This window comes from Colobus angolensis, unplaced genomic scaffold (genome assembly GCF_000951035.1).
Source record: "Colobus angolensis palliatus isolate OR3802 unplaced genomic scaffold, Cang.pa_1.0 Scaffold31, whole genome shotgun sequence".
Lineage (NCBI taxonomy): Eukaryota > Metazoa > Chordata > Mammalia > Primates > Cercopithecidae > Colobus > Colobus angolensis.
The window spans coordinates 1,792,114-1,816,254 of NW_012116377.1; the positions used below are offsets into that span (position 1 = coordinate 1,792,114).

General features: G+C 48.1%; 1 protein-coding gene across 2 annotated transcripts in view; it reads left to right on the forward strand.

Annotated features, from left to right (window-relative positions):
- FBLN2 (fibulin 2) overlaps positions 1-24,141 on the forward strand; it is an 83,764-nt gene that overhangs the window by 34,198 nt on the left and 25,425 nt on the right. For both annotated transcript variants that reach the window (XM_011950660.1, XM_011950661.1), the window contains exons 3-4: positions 19,708-19,819; positions 21,149-21,278. In XM_011950660.1, coding sequence (XP_011806050.1) covers positions 19,708-19,819; positions 21,149-21,278 — 242 coding nt within the window. The remainder of the gene's footprint in view (positions 1-19,707; positions 19,820-21,148; positions 21,279-24,141) is intronic.

The following is a 24,141-nucleotide window of genomic DNA, read 5'->3' on the forward strand; positions in this document are numbered from 1 at the left end:
TGAGGTCAGGAGTTTGAGACCAGCCTGGCCAACATGGTGAAACCCTGTCTCTACTAAAAATACAAAAATTAGCTGGTCACAGTGGCGCAGGACTGTAATCCCAGCTACTCGGGAGGCTGAAGTAGGAGAATCGCTTGAACCCGAGAGGTGGAGTTTGTAGTGAGCCCAGATCAGGCCACTGCACTCCAGCCTGGGTGATACAGCGAGACTCTGTCTCAAAAAAAATAAAATAAAAATAAAAATAAAAACACATATAGAGTAAGATATAAAGAAATATTTTTCTATAGCTGTACAATGAGGGCATTTATGTTTTAAGGTAAGCGCTATTACAAAAGGGTAAAAAATTAAAGTTTATAAAGTAAAAACATTACAGTAAGCTAAGATGAATTTATTATTGAAATAAGAAAAATATTTTAAACTAAATTTAGTGTAGCTGAAGTGTCCAATGTTTCTAAAATCTGCAGTAGTGCACAGTAGTGCCCCAGGTCTTCAAATGCACTCACCACTCACTCATTGAGTCACCCAGGGCAGCGTCCAGTCCTGCAAGCTCCATGGGTGGTAAGGGCCCTGTAAACCAAAAATAAAATTCTAAAGCCCCTCCCTCCGCCGCCACCAACCATCTAACTGGACTTCCTCCTCAGCAGGGGCTCTTAAAATTTAACTTGAAAGACTGGTTCAGGCCATGAAGGGAAGTGGGGGTCGGACACGCCTCGTTATACCTCTCACATTAACATCAACACAGATTTTAAGTCTGATAAGAAACATTTTACAGCCTAGCTAAAAGCTTCATCTGCATGATAAAACTACACCATGCACAACCTCTTATCCTATCCCAAACATTCCTTTCTGTTGATCCCAGGTCTTTAGACAAACTCAACCAATTGTCAACCAGAAAATGTTTAAATTTACCTATGGCCTGGAGGCGCCCCCCAATCTTGCTTTGAGTTGTCCTGCCTTTCTGGACCAAACTAATGTGTTTCTTAAATGTACTTGATTGATGTCTCATGCCTCCCTAAAATGTGCAAAAGCAAGCTGCACTCCAACCGCCCTGGGCACAAGTGGTCAGGACTTGCTGAGGCTGTGTCTTGGGCACGTATCCTCAACCTTGAAAAAAAAACTTAAAATACTTTCTGAATTAACTGAGACCTGTCTCAGATTTTCTGGGTCTACAGACCCTATACAGGGGAACCACTTTTTATCTTTTATACCGTATTCTTACTGTGCCTTTTCTATGTCTAGCTTTGTTTAGATTCACAAATACTTACCATTGTGTTCCAGTTGCCTGTAGTAGTACTCAGTACAGTCACGTTCTGGACAGGTGTGTCGCCTAGGAGCAAGGCTACATCATGCAGCCCAGGTGTGTAGTAGTCTATGCCACTTAGGTGTGGGTAAGGACATAAAGTGTCCTTTCTCAGAATGTGTCCCCTTCGTTAAGTAATGCATAATTGTGTGGGGTGAAGGGTAATGGAAATCTGCCAGGTGGAGGCACGGGGCATTCGGTTCTGGAAGGGCCCCAGCCTGGCCCTGTGGCTTCTCATTGGGAACCCTGAGCTCCAGGTCCCGGACCACCTTGGCTTTGCTCTGGCAGAGCACAGCTGGTGGCTGCTCCCGGGGTACCTGCTGCCTCTTCCCCAGGCAGGACTTCCGAGTCAACGCCTCCCGGGCCAGCGCGGATCACCTAAGGCTTTGCAGAAAACCACGCTGGACAGCTCTGGTGCCCCACTTCCTGTTTACTTCTAAGAGAAAAAAAGATCCAGTTTATATTATGTGATATTTTTACTTTTATTTTTTATCAATCACTATTTATTAATGTTTCTGAAAAGGTATGTTTACATTTCTCACAGTAAATACTGGCCTGGGAACACCAAAATTGCTATGTAGTAAAGTATATCTTACTAAACTGTACGTATGATGGGCTGGAAATTAAGCGAGAAAGAAAAAACAATAAACAGAATTAAGTCATTTATAAGATTCATCTATAAGTAACACAAAACATTATTCTAAGAATCAGAATTACATCAAATTTCAGTTTGAGCAGAAATACAGCCTCTTAGGTAATAGTAATTCCTTAAAAAATAATGTAATTCACAGTTCTTTCTGAGAAGGGACGGTGCACACTTTTAGCATCTTGCGAGTTCCACACATTTCTTTTTAAACAGAGTTAAACTCGTCAAGAATGTCTGTGCTTCTCCTGAATCAGGGCGGCCCAGAATTGTGCAAGATACTTTTCTCTCTTTCGCATAGAGTTGGCCCCTAGACATCTCAACAAAAATAACCCCTGAAAATGCCGATGACAGTCGCACACACCACTGGCTCCCTGGAAGTTTGTGGAAGGGTGAGGCTTGTCCATGGGTCATCTGACTGAGAACATACCACTTTCCAGAGCTTTCTAAGGAGTAGCTGGAAGTCAGATACTATGGGGTCTCAGAGCCCCTCCCCCCCATGTTGTTGAAGCCCACCATCAAGCCCCCTTTGGTAATTGTGACTCTCCCAGCCACAGCTCACTAACATCTCAGGGTTCCACCTGGAACCCCAGCCCACACCAAGCAGCTGGGACAGACTTTCAGTGGGGCTGTTTGAGGGGGAAGGGGGCTCAGTGAAGAAGGGGCTCAGCCTCATCATTATCCAGTGCTCTCTCCCATTTGGGACACACACACGGATATTTCAATCTTGACACTGTATCTTGCAACTCTAAAAAATAACGATATTCTCTAATGTTATCACATACTATGACCCTACACTTAACACAATTACCAATGCCCTAAGGCCTTCTAATATTCAGACTATATTAATCTCTCTCTTCTTCTTCCCAAAGGGTATCGTATAGCTCGTTTTGTAAAAGTAATGTCTAATCAAGGATGATTAGGTATTTGGTTTATTTTTGGTTATGTGTCCTGAGTTTTCTTTTTTCCTAAAGTTTCTATTGAAGCATAATATACATGCTCTTGAGTGTCTTTTAATCCAAATTAATATAACAGTACTCAGAGCTTTTTATTAGAGTAAAATGTATAGACAGTAAAGCAACAAGCCTTAATAGAATAGCCCAGCAAGTTTCTACTTATGTGTAAACCCAGGCATTCCACAGTCAAGATAGAAAGCATTTCAAGCACCCCAGAGTTTTCCTGGTGCCCTTTCTGAGTTCTTACACCCCATTGCTGCCTGAAACCATTATTTTGACTTTTATCATCATCTATTATTCTTGCCTATTATTTTTGATTTTTTTATAGAGATGGGGTCTACCTGTGTTGCCCAGGTGGGTCTCAAACTCCTGGCCTCAAGCAGTCCTCCTGCCTTGCCCTCCTAAAGTGCTGGGATTATAGGCAGGAGCCACCGTGCCTGGCCTAACTCTTGCCTAGTCTTTAATTGATTAATTTATTGAGACAGAGTCTCGCTCTGTTGCCCAGGCTGGAGTGCAGAGGTGCCATCTTGGCTCATTGCAACCTCCGCCTCCCAGGTTCAAGTGATTCTCATGCCTCAGCCTCCCAAGTAGCTGGGATTACAGGTGCCCACCATGATGCCTGGCTAATTTTTGTATTTTTACTAGAGATGGGGTTTCATCATGTTGGCCAGGCTGGTCTTGAGCTCCTGACCTCAAATGATCCACCTGCCTCAGTCTCCCAAAGTGCTGGGATTACAGATGTGAGCCACCATGCCCAGCCCTGTTTTGTTTTCTATTCTTGAATATATTTTGAATGATGGGAATGTACAGCGTGATCTTGCTTGTGTTTGGCTTCTGTAGCTCAAGATAAAGTATTTGAGACTCATGCATGTTCGTGCATATAGCAGTAGTTCATTTTTAGAAAATTACTGTTTATGATTCCATTGCAGGAATAAATCATAGTTTTAAAAATCAGTTTTAGTGTCGATGGACATTTGGGTTCCATGCTGCACACAGTTGCTGTGAGCATTCTCGTCTGTGTCTTTGGAAGACTTAGGCATCCATATCTGTTGGATACATACCAAGGACTGGAGTTGCTGCATCAAAGGTTATGTTTAATGTTAGCAGATACTGCCAAATGGTTTTCCAAAGTACATTGCCAGTTTACATCCCTACCAGCCATGCATGAAAGTTCCATTTGCTCCATATTTTTGCCAGCTCTGATGGTTGCCATTCTTTGCAATTTTGGCCAGTCTGGAGGGTGTGTAGTAATAGCTCACTGTGGCCTTTATTTGCCTTCTCTTACAAGTTATGATGTTGTCTACATTTTCCTATTACTCTTGGCTATTTTGTTGTCATTTGCCTATTTTAAAATTAAGTTTCTTTGTCTTATTGATTCATAGGCGTTTTAAAAATGTGTTCTGGTTATGAGTCTCTTGTTGGATTCCACATATGTGATCTCATTCTAGGACTTGCCTTTCTACTCTCTTAATAAAACTTCCTGATGAATTCATTGCAAATGTTGTCATCCGAGGAACACAAATTCCAAATTGGAATGAAGTATCATCTATTGATCTGTATATTTATGTTAATACATTTTGTATTAACAAATAGCCCCTAGACATCTCACATGGCGTTTCACCATGTTGGCCAGGCTGCTCTCGAACTCCTGACCTCAGGTGATCCACCCGCCTCAGCCTCCCAATGTGCTGGGATTACAGGCGTGAGCCACCCCACCTGGCCAATGTTTTCTGGCCTCTCTTTTCTGTTCCATTATCTATCTTTGCACCATTACCACTCTGTCTTGATTATTGTAGCCTTGTAGTAATTTTTAATATCTGCTAGTGAGAGTTTTCCAGTATTGTTCTTCTTTTTCAAGATTTTGTGTCCTGTTTAAGAAATTGATGTCTCTCCCAAGGTCATAAAGATATTTTTCTGTTACATCCTAGATGTTTTATTGTTTTATTTTTCAAATTTAGCTCCAGTCCATCTGGAACTTGTTTCTGGGTACGGTGTGAGTAGGAATCAAAATTCAGTTTTTTACAAATAGACATTCAGCTGGCCCAGCACTGTGTGTTGAAAAGGCCGTCTTTCCCCTACTGCATTACATTGTTAGCTTCTTCAGGAATCCAGTGGTTGTATCTGTATGGTCTGTTTCTGGCCTCTCTTTTCTTTTTCTTTCTTTCTTTCTTTTTTTTTTTTGTAGCTGGAGTCTCACTCTGTCGCCCAGGCTGGAGTGTGCAGTGGTGCAATGTCAGCTTACTGCAACCTCTGCCTCCTGTGTTCAAGTGATCCTCCTCCTGCCTCAGCATCCCAAGTAGCTGGGATTACAGGCGCCTGCCACCACACCCATCTAATTTTTGTATATTTAATAGAGACAGGGTTTCACTATGTTGGCCAGACTGCTCTCGAACTCCTGACCTCAGGTGATCCACCCACCTCAGCCTCCCAACGTGCCGGGATTACAGGCGTGAGCTGCCACACCCAGCCAGTGTTTTCGGGCCTCTCTTTTCTGTTCCATTATCTATCTTTGCACCATTACCACTCTGTCTTAATTACTGTAGCCTTGTAGTAATTTTTAATATCTGCTAGTGAGAGTTTTGCAGCATTTTTCTTCTTTTTCAGGATTGTTTCAGCTATTTTGGGTCCTTTGCATTTCCATTGAAATTTGGAATTAGCCCTTTTAAAAGGCTGCTAGCATCTCAATTGGTATTGTATTGAATCTGTAGCTGAAATTTGAGAGAATTGGCATCTCAATATTAAGTTTCCAGCCTATGAACATGATATATCCCCCTATTTGTTTAGGTTGTATTTATTTTCTTTTGGGAGTGTTTTGTCATTTTTAGTGTAGAGTTCTTGCATATCTTTAATTAGATGTATTCTTAGCTAATTGATGTTTTCAAGACTATTGCAAATTGTATTGATTTTAACACTTCATTTTCTACGTATTTGTGGCTCATATTAATTTGCTTTGGCTACAGTTTAGTTAGCTCATTTTGTGAGTTGGGAATTTGGACTGGGTGCTGCTGATGTGGGCCAGGTGTGGCTGATGTTAGCTAAGCTTGCTCATGTGTTTGTGGTCAGCTGGGGGCTCAGCTGGGGGATGGCTGGTCTGGGATAGCCTCTGCTGGGATGATTGTCTCTGCACTCTTATCCTCCATCAGGCCAGTCCAGACTACAGAGTCCAGGAGAGAGAGCAGAAGCCACAAGGCCCCTTTGGATTTCACCTGTGCTATATCCTATTGTCCAGGGCAACATAGTCATGAGGTCAGCTCAGATTCAACAGGTGGGAAAATAGATGCCACTTCTCAATGGGAGGAACTGCAAAGCATTGCGGTGATTTCTGCAGTCGTCACAGATAGGATGGCAATATTCACACTGAATTTAGCAGCCACCTCTGGAGGGTTGGATCCTCACTGGAGTCCTGCACATGTTAACTACCCAGGCATGGGTTACAGTTAATTTGCACACTCACATTGTGATATAAACATAAGGAAATGTTTGCAACTTTGTCTCTGGTAGACAACAGCCTGGGCTTTGGGGACAGGCAGAGCTGCATTCCAATCTCGGTATAGTCACTTTCTTCACCTTTAAGAGGAAGATAATTGGCCAGACGCTGTGGCTCACACCTGTAATCCCAGGACTTTAGGAGGCTGAGGTGGGTGGATCACGAGGTCAGGAGTTCAAGGCCAGCTTTGCCAACGTGGTGAAACCCTGTCTCTGCTAAAAATACGAAAATTAGCCGGGTGTTGTGGTGCACCCCTGTAGTCCCAGCTACTCGGGAGGCTGAGGCAGGAGAATTGCTTGAACCTGAGAGGCAGAGGTTTCAGTGAGCCGAGATCGCACCACTGAGATCGCACCACTGCACTCCAGCCTGGGCAGCAGAGTGAGACTCTGTCTCAAAAAAAAAAAAAAAAAAAAGTGTAAGATAATTGCCCCTAGCCTGCAGGGTTGTGGGGAGAATTAAGTGGGTGATATATTCAAAAGTTCCCAGCGTGGGCAGCTGTAACCATCAGCAAGTATGAATTCTTCTCTCAGCCCTGGAAGCAGCCTGTCTTAAAGCACCGTACCTCCTCCTCCTCTGCCCCCGACTCTGCAAGCTTTTATAACACTCATTTTACCTCCACTTCAGAGTTGAGCTGAGCTGAGCTACAGTCGACAAGCTGATATCTTGTAAAATTTATAGACTTTTAAGTGAACATTTTCCCAGTTTTTTTTCCTGTGGTTGTCTCTTTAGATTTTGGAGCCATTATATTTTCTTCCCAGGCCCAGGAGTCAAGTATTTTTTCTGGAGACTTTTGGAAAGCTCATAGACCCCAGTGGGTGGGTAGGATACCAAGAGTGTGGTTAAACTCACCCTCCTTGATGTTTGGGGGCTGCGTGTAGAAACATGGTCAGAGTTCCGTTGCTCAGAGAGCTGCTTGCCCAGGCTTGATGGGCTGGGAGTGCTGGGCAGGGCAGAGGTTCCCTGATGTGATGGGCTTCTCTCTGGGCGGGCGGAGGTCCCTCACTGTGATGTGCATCTCTCTGGGCGGGCGGAGGTCCCTCACTGTGATGGGCGTCTCTCTGGGCGGGTGGAGGTCCCTCACTGTGATGGGCTTCTCTCTGTGCTCAGACCCACACCATTCCAGGGCTCAGGGGACCTGCAGCTTGGGCAGCTTTGACTCCTTTCCTGGGGAGTGAGGATCACCTCACAAAATAAGCCTGTCATTTAAACCCTGTGTGTGACCTTGGGCACGTCACTCTGCCTCCCTGGGTCTTTGGTTTTCCCAGCTGGGTGGTGGCTGTTATTAAAGTGATCCTGGTTCTGCGTACTCTGGAGGGAGGGGGAGCCCTAGCCCCTGATCTGGGCCCAAGAAACAGCTCTTGCCAGGCATCTCGAGCTGGCAGAGCTGAATGGTCAGGCTGGCTTTCAGGTGGCACTCTGCTGGGGACGCAGAGGGACCCCAGAGCCCTGGCCCCTGGCTCCAGACCATGTGCAGGATGGTGCATAGCTGAGAGCCTGCTGTGAGAGTGGGCTTGGGGAAGGGGCCAGAGGGGTGGTAGGGAGGGCCCTGCTTCCCTTGGAAGAATTGATGTGGATGGGTACTTGAACTTCCCTCCCCTTCTTTCCTTTCTTTCATGCTTGGCTCAGGAGCCTGCACTCTGGAGCCGTGCAGCTGGGGTGAGATCCTGTGGCTGCCTCAGCTGGGTGTGTGGTCTGGGGCAAGCTGTGCCTCCTCTTTCCACAGCTGTCTGCTGGTCTGCAGGATGGGGGCTGGGACTGGGACATTCCTTCTAGAACCAGAGGGAAGATACCATGGGTGCAGGCTGGGGTCCAGCAGGCAACTCTGCCAAGCCTGAGATCCGGTCGGTTGGCAGGACTGGCCAGGTGCCTCCTCTGGGCTAGGCTGGGGTGTCCAGATGGTAAACACCCACAGAGGAGAAGGTGATGTGAGGGGCCGCAGAGAGCAGTGGGGACACAGAAGCTGGTGCTGAGGGGGCTGGCTGGGGCTGCTCTGCCTGCTGAGGAAGGCATCCCTCGGGCTGAGTTGGGTGAGCTCAGGCAGACCCCGCCACCTAGCCGCTCCTGCTGTTTCTTAGCCATCCCCTGCTGGTTTCTGTGATCCTGGGGAGGAAGGCAGACCCAGGTTCAGAAACCCTTTCTGTCTGTCCATTTTACAGTCTTCATTAAAAAAAAATTCAAGGCGCCCCCAGACTTTCAGGTAATCCCCTCACCCTGTCCCTCCACATGCCCAGGAGAACACCAAGGCTGGCGGGAACATCAGGGCTGCAGCCTTCTCTGCGCTGTTTGCTCAGGCCCTACAAACATCCTGTCCAAACAGGGGCCTGGCGGAGATGGCCCTATGACCACCCTACTGCCAGGTGTGGAAACTTCTCTGCAGCATTTTCAAAGCCAGAATTCCTTAAGGCTTTAATGTCAAGGGACTGGGACTGTCTAGAGGGGTCATGACCTCTGCGTTGGGTTGTTCCAGGAGCCCATTGTCCTATGATCAAAGGAACTTAGAATCCTCAGAAAATGGGTAATACTTGCATAAGATGAGAAACAAATACAAAATACAAAAGGGGTAAACAGTCAGTTTCCTTCCTCCCTCTCCAGGGCCGAGTCCCTCCCCAAGATAGCCACAGTTACCAGTTTCTTGGGTCTCCTTCAAGAATTAATCCATGCATATCCATGCATCTTTTTAGAAAGACAAATGGTAGCTTATTAAAGATACTATTCAGGATTGACCCTTAAAAAATTATTCATAGTACATGTTGAAATTGTTTTCATGTAAGTGCATGCAGATCTAACGCTTTTTAACAGCTGCATACGATTAGATGGATATAGCATCAGGTTTGCTTTGTTTGGAGATAAGGTCTTGCTCTGTCCCCAGGCTGGAGTGCAGTGGCGTGATCACTGCTTCCTGCAGCCTAGACCTCCTGGGCTCAAGGCGTTCTCCTGCATCAGCTTCCCAAGTAGTGGGGACCACAGGTGCATGCTACCATGCTTGGCTAATTTTTTAAATGTTTTTGTGGAGATGGAGGCTCACTGTGTTGCCTAGGCTGGTCAGCACCAGTTATTTAATCACTGCCCTGCAGGTGGGATTTAGGTTGTTTCTGGATCTTTGCTGTCACAAATGCAGGTGCCTCAGAATCTGTGATGTTTCCTGTTTGTGTTCATGGGGGCATCTAATCTATCAGCAGATTAGATCCCTACAAGAATTGTGGGGTCACAACTTTTTTTTTTTTTTGAGACCGGGTCTTGCTCTGTCGCCCAGGCTGGAGTGCAGTGGTGCACTCTCGGCTCACTGCAAACTCCGCCTCCCAGGTTCACACCATTCTCCTACCTCAGCCTCCCGAGTAGCTGGGACTACAGGTGCCCACCACCACGCCCAGCTAATTTTTTGTATTTTTAGTAGAGATGGCGTTTCATCGTGTTAGCCAGGATGGTCTCGATCTCCTAACCTTGTGATCTGCCTGCCTCGGCCTCCCAAAGTGCTGGGATTACAGGCGTGGGCCACCGCACCCGGCCCACAACTTTTTTACACTGCAATGCATTATTATTATTATTATTTTATCACATAACATGACATTTTCTATTTTTAGTTGTGCTCTTCCGAGGCATGAATTACATCCACCTCATTGTGCAGCAATTACCACCATCCACCTCCGGAAATTTTTCATCTTCTCAAACTGAAACTCTGTCTCCGTTAAACACTAACTCCCTATACCCCCACTCCCAGCCCTTGGCACCCACCATTCCATTTTCTATCTCAGTGAGTTGACTACTCTAAGGACCCCATACAAGTGGAATCATAGTCTTTATCCTTGTGTATCTGGCTTGTTTCACGTACCTTGATTTTATTTTTAAAATTTATTATTGTTTATATATATACACACACACACACACATACACACACATATATATACACACACACACACATATACGTATATATATGTGCATATATGTATGTATTAAATAAGGTCTTGCTCTGTTGCCCAGGCTGAAGTACAGTAGCACAATCATGGCTCACTGCAGCCTTGACCTCTCAGGCTCAAGTGATCCTCCTCCCTTAGCCTCCCAAGTAGCTGGGACTATAGGCACACACCATCATGCCTGGCTAATTTTTAAATTTTTTATAGAGATGGAGTTTGGCTGTGTTGCCCAGGCTAGTCTTGAACTCCTGGCCTCAAGCAACCCTCCCTCTTTGGCCTCCCCAAATGCTGGTATTATAGGCGTGAGCCACTGCATCTGGCCTGGATCTATTTTTAAAAGAGTCTTTTAGTCTTTAGTCTTAGAGTTTTCTGATCATTCTGCCTTTTTCAGTACTGTTTTTGTTTGGGAGGAGAAGAGCAGTTCAGGAAGTGTCCACATGGGCAGCAAGACAGAAAGCATAGGGTCGTCCCTGACACCCCACTCCATAGTTACCGCCGTCCTGACGGCAGTCAGCAGGAGTTCCCTCCTTTTCTTTATAATTTACTCCTGAACATTCTTGCCTCACTCTTCTCTGTTTCTGAGCCTCGCATGAAAGGCTGTGTGCAGTACTCCCCTGTGGCTGCCTCTTTCCCCAGTGCAGTGCTGGTGTGGTCCTGGTGGGTTGTGGCACATGGTGGCAGTGAGGTGGCTGGCATCATGTGGTCACACTGCAGGCTGTGGACCCTTCCTCTCATTTGTGGGCACTTGGAAACCACCTGGAGACCACCAGAATACTCAGTGTCATGGGTGTGGCGCCTTCTGCTTTACCAGGGGACAATGAGTGGTTTTCCAGAGTGGACCTGCTCTGTGCTGCTCGGCGTGGGAACAGCGGGGTTCCTGCTGGGCAAGGGTCATGCTCACCCTGCTACCAGGCCCGGAGCCCTGATGCTGTGAAGTCAACCGTGGCAGTGTGTTCTGAAGCTGGGATGTTGCCGGGCCATGTCACTGCCAATCCCAGGAGGCCAGAGAGAACTCTCTCTGGGTCGAGGCTGGGCTGTCAGAGTGGGAGATCACCTGCGTCTCTCTTTCCACAGTGCTGCTGAGAACCAGCAGGTGGGGAAGGTCTTGTTTCCCCTTGGCCTGAGCTCCTGCAAAGCAGCAAAGTGGACAGAAATGGGGAATTCTCAAAAAGCCAGAGGAAAGAAGAGGCAGGGTAGGCGTGGCTGAAGGCTGCACCAGCTTCTGCTACTGAAGGGATGGTTGCTAATCCTTCCATGGATTTGTCTGCCTGTTTGTTAATTAATTTGGAAAGCAGTCACCAAGCATTTTGTATGTGCCAGGAGACAGGGAGATTGTGTTTACTGAGTACCAGCTATTTGCCACGCACTGAATCTTACATTCCCACTTGTGAAATGTGGGTGGGGAGGGTTACTTGCCCATTTTGCAGGCAAGGACATGGAGGCTCAGAAGCTGAGTGACTTGCCCAAGTGCCCCAGCCAGTGAGTGGTGGCCCAGCCACACACCTGTGCTTCCAGCAGTGGAAGGACATGCCTGTGTTCGTCTTGTGAGCCTGGTAGCATCTACTACATAGAGGTGGTGTAAGGGGAGGTGGCTAGTAAGGGTTTGCATTCTTCCTTGTAATTTCCCTAAGGCTGTGCCCCTGGGCTGCCTCTGTTAAACTCTTAGAACCTCTTTTTATACCTCTGGGACAGGGGGATCATCACACCGACCTCCCATTGTGATGTGAGCTTTACATGAGATGATATACACCAAGAGCCTGAAATATTTCACCCAGCCCCAGATTTTACCAGGGACCTGGTCTGTGCTGTGTGCTGGGCACTGGAGACCCTGAAATGATTAGGATGATTGTTGGCCCGTGAGACCCTCCCAGTCTGGTGGTTGGGACAGCTTGCCACCCGACAGGGACATTGTGGTGGAAGGATATGAGTGAAGTCAGAGGAGGGAGCTGCTTTTCCTGGGTGCTAGACAGAGCCTGCTGGACGGACACACAGGCAGGGAGTCACATTTGGACTGGCTCATTAGGGATGGATAGTTGGATACTCGCCAGTTGGCCAAGGTAGAAGAAGGGCATCCCAGCATGGAACAGAGTGTGCAAAGGCATAGAACAAGAGAAGATGTGTGTTCCTGGGAACTGAGTCTGGGCTGTACTGTGAAGGCCCTGAGTCTCACTCTAGAGAGAGGCACTTTATCCTGTGGGGCAGTGGCTTTTCCATGGGATCTGTGGAGCCCCAGGGCTCCTCAAGATGACTCTGGGATGTGGAAGGCCAGAGCATTGTGAGGAAGACTAGGTAAGATGACATGATGAGGGTTGAGTAGGAGTTAGTTTAGATATGGAAGTTAGGGAGACCTTCTCTGAGGAGGAGAGACCCCCAGAAAGAGAAGGAACCTGCCCTATAGAGAGTGGGGGCAACAGATGGCACAGGGAGAGGTGGAAGATTCCGGGCAGGCAGCATGGCAAATGCCAAGGTCCTGGGGCAGGACTGAGCCCGAGGAGGTCCTGAGGGGAGAGAGCGAGTTGAAGAGTGAGTCAGAGAAAGGAGGTCACTAGGGGAGGAGGGCAGGGCCCCACTGTGTAGGACTTTGTAAGGAAAGTGGGAACCATGGGGGGCCATAGGCGCAGGAATGATCCAATCTGATTTGTATTTGTGGACCGTCATTCTATAGCCCTGTGGGTGATGAGCTGGAGGGCGACAGCGTGGAAGCAAGGAGTGCAGGAGGGGGTGGTGGAGGAGGGTGTGGCCGGTGGATTGGGATGCCTTTGGAGATGGCCCTGTGAGTGATGGATTGGAGGGAGGCGGGGGATGGGGGATTGGCCTGGGAGGGTCCTGAGAATGGTAGGGCCTTTGTTGACACAGGAAGACCCAGGGAGGGGGCGGCTTGGGAGAATCCGGAGCTGAGCAAATTCCAGCTGGGGAAATGCCAGGGGGACATCTGGGGTGGTTTCTTGGCCAGCTGTGGGCATGTGCATGTGACGTGGGGGTGGGGGCAAGAGGAAGGTGGCATTGGAATCTTGGAGATGAGATCAGCCAGGCCAGGGTGTGTTGGAGAATAGAAGAAGCCCCAGGGCTAAGACTCCAAAAGTCTGGTGCTCAGGAACTTAAAAAACACGACAGAAAGAGAGAGCGAAAGAGAGAGAGAGAGAGAGCGAGTGCCAGGCAGAGGCTAGGGGACCTGTGAGAGGTGGTCCTAGAAGAGAGGAGGTAGCTGCTGGGCGGAGCCTTGGAGAATCAGGGTGGAGGGCTGGGGCCTCTGGAAATAAGAAGAGGGGTACTCACTCACCTTGCTGGGCTTTGCCTGGCTCTGCCTCCCACATTTTGGATGGCACCTGGCAATGCCACTCATGGTACCTACACAATTTCCCCTCCTGCTGCAAGTGGGTGACCCTCCCAGCATAAGGGTCATAGTTCCTGAGCTTTGTTTGAGAAGGAAGGTGGCCAGGAGAGAATGGGGGGAAGCCTACTAAGCACAGGCTGAACCCTGGCACCTGATCAAGGAGGAGCCAGCGGAGAGCGCCATTCAACACCCACGAAAGCAGAGTCCCTCTCGGGCTGGTGACAGTTAGAGTCTCAGAGAGGACCTTCAGGATCGGCTGCATCAGGTCACCTGTGTGACAGACATGGAGAAGCTCAGGCCTGGAGAAAGGAGGGAAAGTGGGGAAATTGAGGCTTGTGACTTTTACATTTGTACACTTTTTTTTTTTTTTTTTTTGAGACAGAGTCTTGCTCTGTCACCCAGGCTGGAGTGCAGTGGCTGGATCTCAGCTCACTGCAACCTCCGCCTCCTGGGTTCAAGCGATTCTCCTGCCTCAGCCTCCTGAGTAGCTGGGATTACAGGTGCCCACCACCACGCCCGGCTAATTTTTGTACTTTTAGTAGAGACGGGTTTTCGTCATGTTGGCCAGGTTGGTCTCAAACTCCTGACCTCAGGTGATCCGCCCACCTGGCCTCCCAAAGTGCTGGGATTGCAGGTGTGAGCCACCGTGCCTGGCCATTTGTACACATTTATGGGGCGGGTGCATGTGAAATTCTGTGACATGTATGTAATTCATAGTGATCAAGTCAGGGTGTTGGGGGTGTCCACCTGACTACAGTGCATTTTTGTTATGTGTAGTCACTCTGCTTGGGATTTCTAACTCCCCAACTCATCTGTGAAATAGGAATGCTAACAGTTCTCACTCGTAGTAACTGTGAGGTTCGTGTGCTGTGACCCTGCCTGGCTGGTTGCTAGCGCTGCTATATTTCAGCTGTTACTGTTATCTTCATTGGGCATCCCACTGATGTCATCTGGCTAAGAGCCAGGGACCGTAATCTCTGTAAGGCAATCTTGGAAGAAGTTTAGGGAGGAAGGATTTGGTCCTGTAGAAAAATATTGTGAGTCTGAGCTGTGCAGAAGAGAGGATAAGCCGCCTGGGCAGAGTCACCTCCTGTCACCAGAAGTATTCAAATAAGGAGAGTCTCCCACATGCCCAGAGTGTAACAAGAGGGGATGAGGCATTGAATGGTGGCGTCACTCTCAGTGGCCACAGAGACTCAAGTCAGGACTGTGGCATCCTGGGAGGTGGAGGCAGGGCTCTGCCTGGCACCTGCTGCTCCTGAGTCCTGGGACAGACATGTCTGAGCCATGTTCCATTCAGACAGTGAGCACTGATGCCAGCCTCTGACACAGCGCCTCTCAGTTGCCAAGGGTCTCCTAGATTCATTCAGCAAATACTCATTGAACACCCACCATTTGCCAGGGGCTGAGATCGGCTGTGAAGAAGATAGATAAGAGAGCTACCTACTGTCTGGGAGCTGACATTGCAGAGAAGGAAACAGAGGACTGAGAAAGTAAACTCATCAACAGGAGGCTCTCACAGTGCTGACTGCTGTGAGAGGGTTATTTATTTGTTTGTTTGAGACAAGGTCTTGTTCTTGTCACCCAGGTTGGAGTGCAGTGGCACAAGCATGGCTCCCTGAGGCCTCCATCTCCTGGGCTTAAGCAATCCTTTCCCCTCAGGCTCCTGAGTAGCTGGGAATGCAGTCATGTACCACCATGCCTGGTTAAATTTTTTCTTTTTAAGAGACAATCACACTATGTTGCTCAGGCTGGTCTCAAGCTACTGACCTCAAGTGATCCTCCTGCTTCAGCCTCCCAGAGTTCTGGGATTACAGGCTATGGATTTTATTTCTGAAGAAGATTCTCTTTTTTCTAAAATCATCTTTGGAAATTTTATTCTAATACTGCCTTTATAGATTTGGAACTTAATTTCGTGTATGGCGTGATGTGGATCCCAGCATCATATATTAAATTCTTTCCCTGCTAAGTTTGAATGCCACCTTCATCATATATTCAATTCCCATATGTACATGGGTCTGTTTCTGAACTCTTTTCTCTTCCATTGAGCTCCTTGTCTTCTTGTTTTGATTATTAGAACTTTGAAGTGTATTCTGATACTGTTGGAGAAAGTCTACCTTCTCTGTTCTTATTTTTCAGAAATGTTCTCGGGTATTCTTAAACATTTCTTTTTTTGGATGAATTTTAGAATTAACATGACAAATTCTCTGACATTTACACTTTGCTTTGGTTGGAATCGCATTGAAGTTGTAGAGTAAGTAGAGGAGAATTGACATCTTTAAGGTACATATTAGACACATGATATGTATTTTGAATAAAGTGTACCTCATACCCATCAGACAATCAAATTTTCTTCTTCATGGGAATCAAGTGTGTTTACTGTTGATTTATTTCCAGGTTTGTTTCTCTTTTGAATGGGAATTTTTTCCTATTAACTTTTCTGTTTAATTGTTACGGGGGCATAGGAAAGCCACTAATTTGAGTGTGTTGTTTTTGTTTTTGGCTGTTGTATTAGAATCATTATTGTTAATCATATTAATTCTAATACGTTGTGAGTTTTGATTCTCTTGGATTGTCTAGGACAATGAAACCATCACATCTGCCAATAATGACCATTGCTTCTTCTTTCTATTATTTCTTTGGCCCTTTTTTCTTTCTTTCTTTTTTTTTTCTAAGACGAGTCTTGCTTTGCCGCCTAGGCTGGAGTGTAGTGGTGCAATCTTGGCTCACTGCAACCTCCGCCTCCTGGGTTCAAGCAATTTTCTTGCCTCAGCCTCCCGAGTAGCTGGGATTACAGGTGCATGACACCAAGCCTGGCTAATTTTTTTGTATTTTTAGCAGAGACGGGGTTTCATCATGTTGGCTAGGCTGGTCTCGAACTCCTGACCTCGTGATCTGCTTGCCTCAGCCTCTCAAAGTGCTGGGATTACACCATGCCCGGCCTCCTTTTTTCGTGTTTTACTGCATTTGCTAGTATCTCCAGGACAATGCTATACGGTAGCATGGCCCATGGGCATTATTTTTGTAATATTTAATAATTCAGTGGGGGATGTGTCTAATGTTCCCCCATTGAGTATGATGTTTGCTATGTGCTTCTGGTAGACACCAGTTCTCATTCCTCTCCGTGCCTCAGAGAAGAACAGTAACAGGTTGTGATGGAAGCTGTTTTCCCTGTTTTACGGAAAAAGAATGAAAACTAAGGAAAGCTTGGTGACTTGCCGTGCCTGCTAAGGTGATGCAGCCGATGAACGTCAGTGAACTATTGCTCCTGCTGGAGTGTGCAGGTGCCGTCCTTCATGGCATCTGTCCCTCAGCCCTGTGCCCTTACGTGAACTGCTTAGGGCATTTAGAGGGCTTTGTGGGCCTTAGCACCTGCACAGCCATTCAGTCCTCATACAGAGAAGGACACTGAGTCTTTAGGGAGGAGAAGCAGCTGTCAGTGGTAATGCTGAGGTGTGGACTCAGGCCCATCAGGCTCAGAGGCACTCATCTGTTACTTGTTGCCCCCAGCACGAATGTCTAGGCATTCTGTATGAACTTGACTTAGGAATGTCACTTTCAGACCTCAGGGGCAAGCGCTTGGGTTAATTACACTTCTCATTTCTTAGCATGGCTCTTATTATCCTCTTTGCAAGGCTCTCTCTTGTTTTATTTATATAATAATATTTTATTTCCTTTCATCGTCTTTCTCCATTCCCATCCACCACATCCATCCCCATAGCTGACAGTTTCATCTCATCAGTGTGTTTTTTGCTATCATGTGTTCTTGCAAAGTATGCATTGTTATTTTATGTGTGATAGTTTAAATTTGTATAGTAGAACTGATTTGGTTTCTTCCTTTTCTCCCTTAGTGCTGTGTTCCTCCAGACTGCTGTGTGTCCGTGCGTCCAGCTCATGCTGCTGTGTGTGTATCCAGTCTGTTGTTTCTGACAGATTTTCCTCATCTTCCCCCCCAGTGACGGACACCCAGGCTGTCCCCAACCCCCTTCCACAAATAACACTTGACATAGGCATCCTTATACTGGTTGTGTTATGGGCTGTGGTGGGGACTTCCCTGGCACAGGCACCAGGAGCAGAGCATCTGGGTCCTCGATGATGCCTGTACTTAACTGCATAAGTGATGCCACGTCTTTCTAGCTGGCCACAGTCTCCACTCCCACCCCAGACACACAGACGTGCAGCAGTGTGGAGGAATACAGCATGAAGGGAGAAAAGGGGGTCCCCACCTCTGCGTGGCATTTCTCACTCTTTCTCATATTTCCAGTTTAATGGATATTTTATTATTATTTTTTGAGACAGAGTCTCACTCTGTCGCCCAGGCTAGAGTGCAGTGGCTCTGTCTCAGCTCAATGCAACCTCCAACTCCCCTCCCCATCCCTGGGCTCAAGCAATCCTCCCACCCCAGCTTCCCGAGTAGCTGGGCTAACTTTTGTATTTTTTGTGGAGTTGGAGTTTTGCCATGTTGTCCAGGCTGGTCTCAAACTCCTGAACTCAAGTGATGAACCCATCTTAGCCTCCCAAAATGCTGGGATTACAGGTGTGAACCACCGCATCTGGCCTAAGGAATGTTTTACTTTGGAGTTCTTTTTTTCTTGTTAATTTTCAGGAGTTTATTATGGTTTGTAGATGGCAATTCCTTGTCAGTTTTGGACATTCCAGAAATGTCTCCTGGTATGTCAGTCTATTATATGTGTACATAGAATTCTTTGTTATACATATTTGAATTTTGAGGTAATCAAATTGATTAATTTTTGTAACCGATAGCCTGTGCCTTTGAGTTTTAAGACATTCTCCCCTCCCTTGACTCCTTCCAACCTCCCCAGCCAGAAATACAGTTGAACCTTGAACAACTCAGGAGTGAGGGGTGCTGACCCCACTAACCGTCAAGAATCCATGTGTAACTTTTGACTCCTTAAAAACTTAACTAATAGCTGACTGTTGACAGGAAGCCTTACTGATAGCACAAATAGTCAATTAACACATATTTTGTATGTTATATATATATTATATACTGTATTTTTGTTTTTTGAGATGGAGTTTTACTCTTATTGCCTAGGCTGGAGTGCAGTGGCATGATCTCAGCTCACCACAACCTCCACCTCCCGGGTTCAAGCAATTCTCCTGCCTCAGCCTCCTGAGTAGCTGGGATTACAGGTGCCTGCCACCGTGCCTGGCTAATTTTTGTATTTTTAGTAGAGACGGGATTTCACCATGTTGACCAGGCTGGTCTTGAACTCTTGACCTTGTGATCCGCCCGCCTGAGCCTCCCAAAGTGCTGGGATTACAGGCGTGAGCCACCGTGCCTGGCCTATATTCTGTATTCTTGTAGTAAAGTAAGCTTGAGAAAAGAAAATGTTATTAAGAAAATCATAAGAGAAAATACGTTACTATTCATGCAGTGGAAGTGGACCATCATAAAGGTCTTCATCCTCACTGTCTTCATGCTGAGTAGGCTCAGGGGGAGGAGGGGCTGGTCTTGCTGTCTGAGGGGTGGCGGAGGCGGAAGAAACTGCTGTGTTGTTCAGGAATCAAGTGTGTATTCAACGTGAACCTTCCGTGAATTTCCTGAATGAGCTTAAACTTCTCTTGCTGCCACTGCTGCTGTTTTCTTATCTCTTGTCCTGTCGTAGCATCTTAGGTTGGGTTCCTTAGAAGCAGAGCCTGAGTTGGGGGGGGTCTTGTGCACATGTTGGTTCATTTGGGGAGACCTCTCAGGAGAAACTCTCTGAGGAGTGAGGGATGAGAGGCAGACAAAGCTGTGGCCCGCGTGCGGTCTGACCCCTTGGGAGCTCTAGAGTGTGAGTGGCCCCCACAGAGCTAACTGCTTTGAGACTGGGGGCTGAGCTCTAGCCCCGTGTTAGCCTGTTATTGGCTGGGCTCTTCCCAGCCCCCGTAGGGAGGACTCCACCTGCCAGACAGTTCTCCAAAGTTGTGTTGTGGGCTGTTAGCAACCAGCATGCAGAGCAGCAGGGGTGGGTGAGTTTGCCTGCTCAGTAAAGACCTGGACAGGCCCCTGCACATCTGCCGGACTTGGTGACCTCTGTATGGTGACTCTGCCTCATGTTGCTATCCACAGGCTCCACCAAGGACCTGATCGAGACCTGCTGCGCAGCCGGACAGCAGTGGGCCATCGACAATGACGAATGCCTGGAGATACCTGACAGCGGCACTGAGGGCAACGTCTGCAGGTAGGGTGGGCTCCCTGGAGCAGGCAGAGCGGCCCATTTGCCTTCTCCAGAATCCTGCTTGCCTAGGACCCCAGGCCCAGGACAGCCCAGAGAGGGTACACCTTCACCTGCCTCTGGGGCATGAGGGCGACTGGGTGTGGCTGCCATGCGCCATCTGGCCAGGCTTTCTCTAGGCATGGAAAGTCCAAGACTGGTCCTGGGAACAAACCAGCCACATAAATTGGTAGCTGGCCTAGTGAGCAAGATCCAAGGAATGTACAATTTGAAACAAGTTTTAAAGGACTGCTATCCTCTAGGAATAGTCGGGTGTTCCCCTCACCGCATGCTGCAGTTGCTGCCGCACTCATCCCCCTCAGGCTTTCTCCTCTGTCCTCTTCCTTTCTCCGCTCTGCTACCCTTGGGTCTTCAGGAGGCTGGCCTCTCGCTGTGCTCCCTTGCCGCTGTGCTTGTTGTTTCTTCTGACTCTGATATTGCAGCAAAGCAATCCTTTATCCCCATGCCTTCCGTTTTCCAGGCCCAGGAGAGCTCTTGGTCAGCTGCTCATGCTTTCTTTTTTTTCAGGGACCCTGTCTAACCTGCTCATTTTTCCAAATAAGAAAGATGAAGTTCAGAGAGGCAGTGTGATGCACTCGAAGCCACACAGCTCACTGGCAGCATGGCCAGGATTAGACCCCATGTTTCCCAATGTCCAGACCACTCTGCTTCCTTTAAAATAATTTATGTTCTAACCTTGTCTTTCCCTTCTGCCATTCCACCAATATGGGGCTACTTAGAGCATGCAGCATTGGGAACCCTGGAGTGTGACGCTAAGTGGTCCTAATACATGCTTGCATCCCTCTTGTGGATGTGCCCCACCTCAGGGGGTGCTGAGCCCTGTCCCCCATAATCCCGACCGCCCTGTCCTGGCTCTGGCCTCTGCAGCTGACTCATCAGCCACCTCTCCTCCAGGCAGCCCAACAGTGACTGGCAGGCAGTGACCAGGGACCCGGAACCTGTGCTCCTCCAGGCTGACCTGCCAGCCTTTTCTGGGATTGGGTCTCTCTGTCCTCCCTGACCGTTGTCAGGGTGGAGACTCTGATGCCAACCCCTCTCTCTCAGAAGTCAGGGACATACAACTCCGAGTCCAGTGGGACCCAGGCCTGCATCTTCTTGGTTAAGCCAAGAAATGAAACCTTTGCAACCCAGTGGAGGTTGTGCGGGCTCTGCCACCTGTACTGGCTCCCTTGCTGTGGACCTTGGGCAGGGCTTCCCTCCTCTGAACCTCACTCATTTTCTACTCTGGGAGGATGGGGTGGGCGATTGGGGGCTGAATTGCCCCCTCTGTTGCAGGACAGCCCAGAGGCACTGCTGTGTCTCCTACTTGAAGGAGAAGAGCTGCATGGCCGGCGTCCTGGGAGCCAAGGAGGGTGAGACTTGTGGGGCTGAGGACAACGACACCTGCGGCGTCTCCCTATATAAGGCAAGCCTGACCTGTGGCCTTCTCAGCGGGGTGGGGCAGGGCAGGGCGGGAGGCTGGCCTGGGCCTGAAGGTCCTTGCAGCCCAGAAAGTTAGGCTGTTCTCGGGGCTCCTCCTGGGAGTGACCCTCACGCCTGGGGTGGAAGGACTCTTCATCTGTGCAGAAAACATCGTCAGTTATTATATTGACCAATTAATTCACAGAATATTTTTAGAGCACCAGCGTGTGCCCTGGGCCCTGTTTTAGGCATCAGGGATGTAGCAATGAGTAACGCAGATGGCAATTCCCGCCCTCCGGGGTATTTCTTTCTGGCCAGGAAGACAGAGGAAGATCACAATGAATATGTTAGCACCTGGCGTGGTCGCAGGCGATTGTGTTAAGGAGGAAAACCTGAAGAGAGGCGGGATAAGCAGTGCCAGGGCTGAGGAGGGACTGCAGTATCAGCTGACAGTGGCCAGTGACAGCCTCACTGAGAAGGGGACATTTGTGCAATGCCTGGGGTGGGGGAGGTCTATGAAAATGCTTTCAGGCAGAGTGCAGCATGTGCGAAGGCCCTAAGGTCAGAGTCTGCTTGGCATGTCTAGACTGTGTGGCTGGAGTGCATCGAGTGACAGGGGCAGGTGGAGCTGAGCCCAGAGAGATGCCAGGGCTCCTGGCCATCATCAGAATGACTGTGGTTTGACTCTGAGTGAGGTGGACCCCAAGGAGAGTTTGAGGGTCCCTTCTGGCAGTTGTGGGGACTGGTTATTGAGGGTGTTTCTCGCACATGGGAGGTGGGATGGGGATGGGGTAAAACCCCACCAGGCAGTAGTGGTGCAGAGAACAGTGTCAGCTAACACACAGGCGAGGACGTTGGGAAATGGGGTGTGTGGTCTAGTGGTCTGGCAGCAGTAAAGATAGGCCACCAGGAGTCCTTAGGCTGGAACATAAAGGACAGTAAATGTTGAGAGCTTTGGGCTTCAAGTAGAGTGTCTGTAAAGCCGTGGGAGGGATTTGCAGCAGGAGATCAGGTTGTGTGCTCGAGCTCATGGGGGCCACTGGGGGATAGGGTGTCAGTTTGGCTACAAGTAATGGAAAATTTTCTGGCACACTGGTTTTTCTATCATATGCTGCAGGCTGGAGGAAGGCAGGGCTGAGTTCGAGGAGTGAGCAGCTCCATGGTCATCAGGAACGGGGCACAGGCATGGTGGTCTTGTCCTGCCAGCTCTCATTTGCCACCTCATGGTCCAGGACGAACTCCAGAAAGGGGCAGGAGAGCCCCCTTGTTTTAAATTATTATTATTATTATTATTATTATTATTATTATTATTTTGAGACAGAGTCTCTGTCGCCCAGGCTGGAGTGCAGTGGTACGATCTCGGCTCGCTGCAACTCCACCTCCCGGGTTCAAGCAATTCTCCCACCTCAGCCTCCTGAGTAGCTGGGATTATAGGCATATGCCACCACGCTTGTCTAACTTTTGTATTTTTACTAGAGATGGGGTTTCACCACGTTGGCCGGGCTGGTCTTGAACTCCTGACCTCAAGTGATCTGCCCACCTCGGCCTCCCAAAGTGCTGGGATTTCAGGCATGAGCCACTGCGTCCGGCTTAAATTGTTTTTGATCGTGGTGAAATACACATGATGTAAAATCTTAACCATATGTAACTGCACAGCTCGGTGGCATTAAGCACATTCACATTGTTGTGCAGCCATCACCAGCAAGCATCCAAGAAGTTTCTCATCTTCTCAAGCTGAAACTATTCCCGTTGAACACTAAACTCCCATTCCCTCTCCCTGTAGCTCCTGGTAACCACCATTCCACTTTCTGTCTCTGTGGGTTTGACTCCTCTAGGGAACTCATGGAAGTGGAATTATACAGTGTTTGGTCTTTTGCGTCTGGCTTATTTCACTTAGCATCATGTCGTCAAGGTTCATCCATGCCATGTGTAGCAAATGTAAGTGTTTCCTTCCTTTTTGAGGTGGAATATATTCCCTTGTGTGGACAGACCACATTTTCTGTATCTGTCCATTCATCGACGGACACTTGGGTTGCTTCCACCTTTTGGCTATTGCGAATAATAATGCTGCTGTGAACATGAGCAGAAGAAGAGCTCCCTTTTTTGAGGGTGGACTGTAATTCTGCTTAGATTTCATTGGCTGGAGCTTCATCTCCTGGCTACATGTAACTGCAAGGAAGACTAGGGAATGTGGTGTCTTTATTCTGGGAGGTTAGGTGCCTCACTGAACGTGAGAAAGAAGGGAAACAGACATTGGGATGGATAGCTGGCTGTCTACAGCAAGGCAACGGCAAACTAGGACAGTGGCACAGTTTCAGGAAACCTTCCAGAAGGGACCTCATCTGGATTGAGGAGCGGGGGAAGGAATTGAAGAAGCCCACGGTCTCAAACCTGGGTGATGGTGACAGAGGCTGCTGGATGGTTCTGGCATTTGGGAGAGGATTTTGACTTCAATTTTGGTCATCTTAGGGTCATCTTTTTTCCTTAAAACCACTAGTATTAGTGATAGGACCCTGTTGACAGGGTTTAGAAACATTTAGAATCCCCTTCTCTGTCTTTATGTTTGACCCTGGACCAGTTCTCTTTTCCTTTTTTTTCTTTTCTTTTCTTTTCTTTCCTTTTCTTTTTTCGACGGAGTCTCACTCTGTCGCCCAGGCTGGAGTGCAGTGGCGCCATCTCGGCTCACTGCAAGCTCCGCCTCCCAGCAGGTTCATGCCATTCTCCTGCCTCAGCCTCCCAAGTAGCTGGGATTACAGGTGCCCGCCACCATGCCTGGCTAATTTTTTGTATTTTTAGTAGAGATGAGGTTTCACCGTGTTAACCAGAATGGTCTCGATCTCTTGACCTCGTGATCCACCCACCTTGGC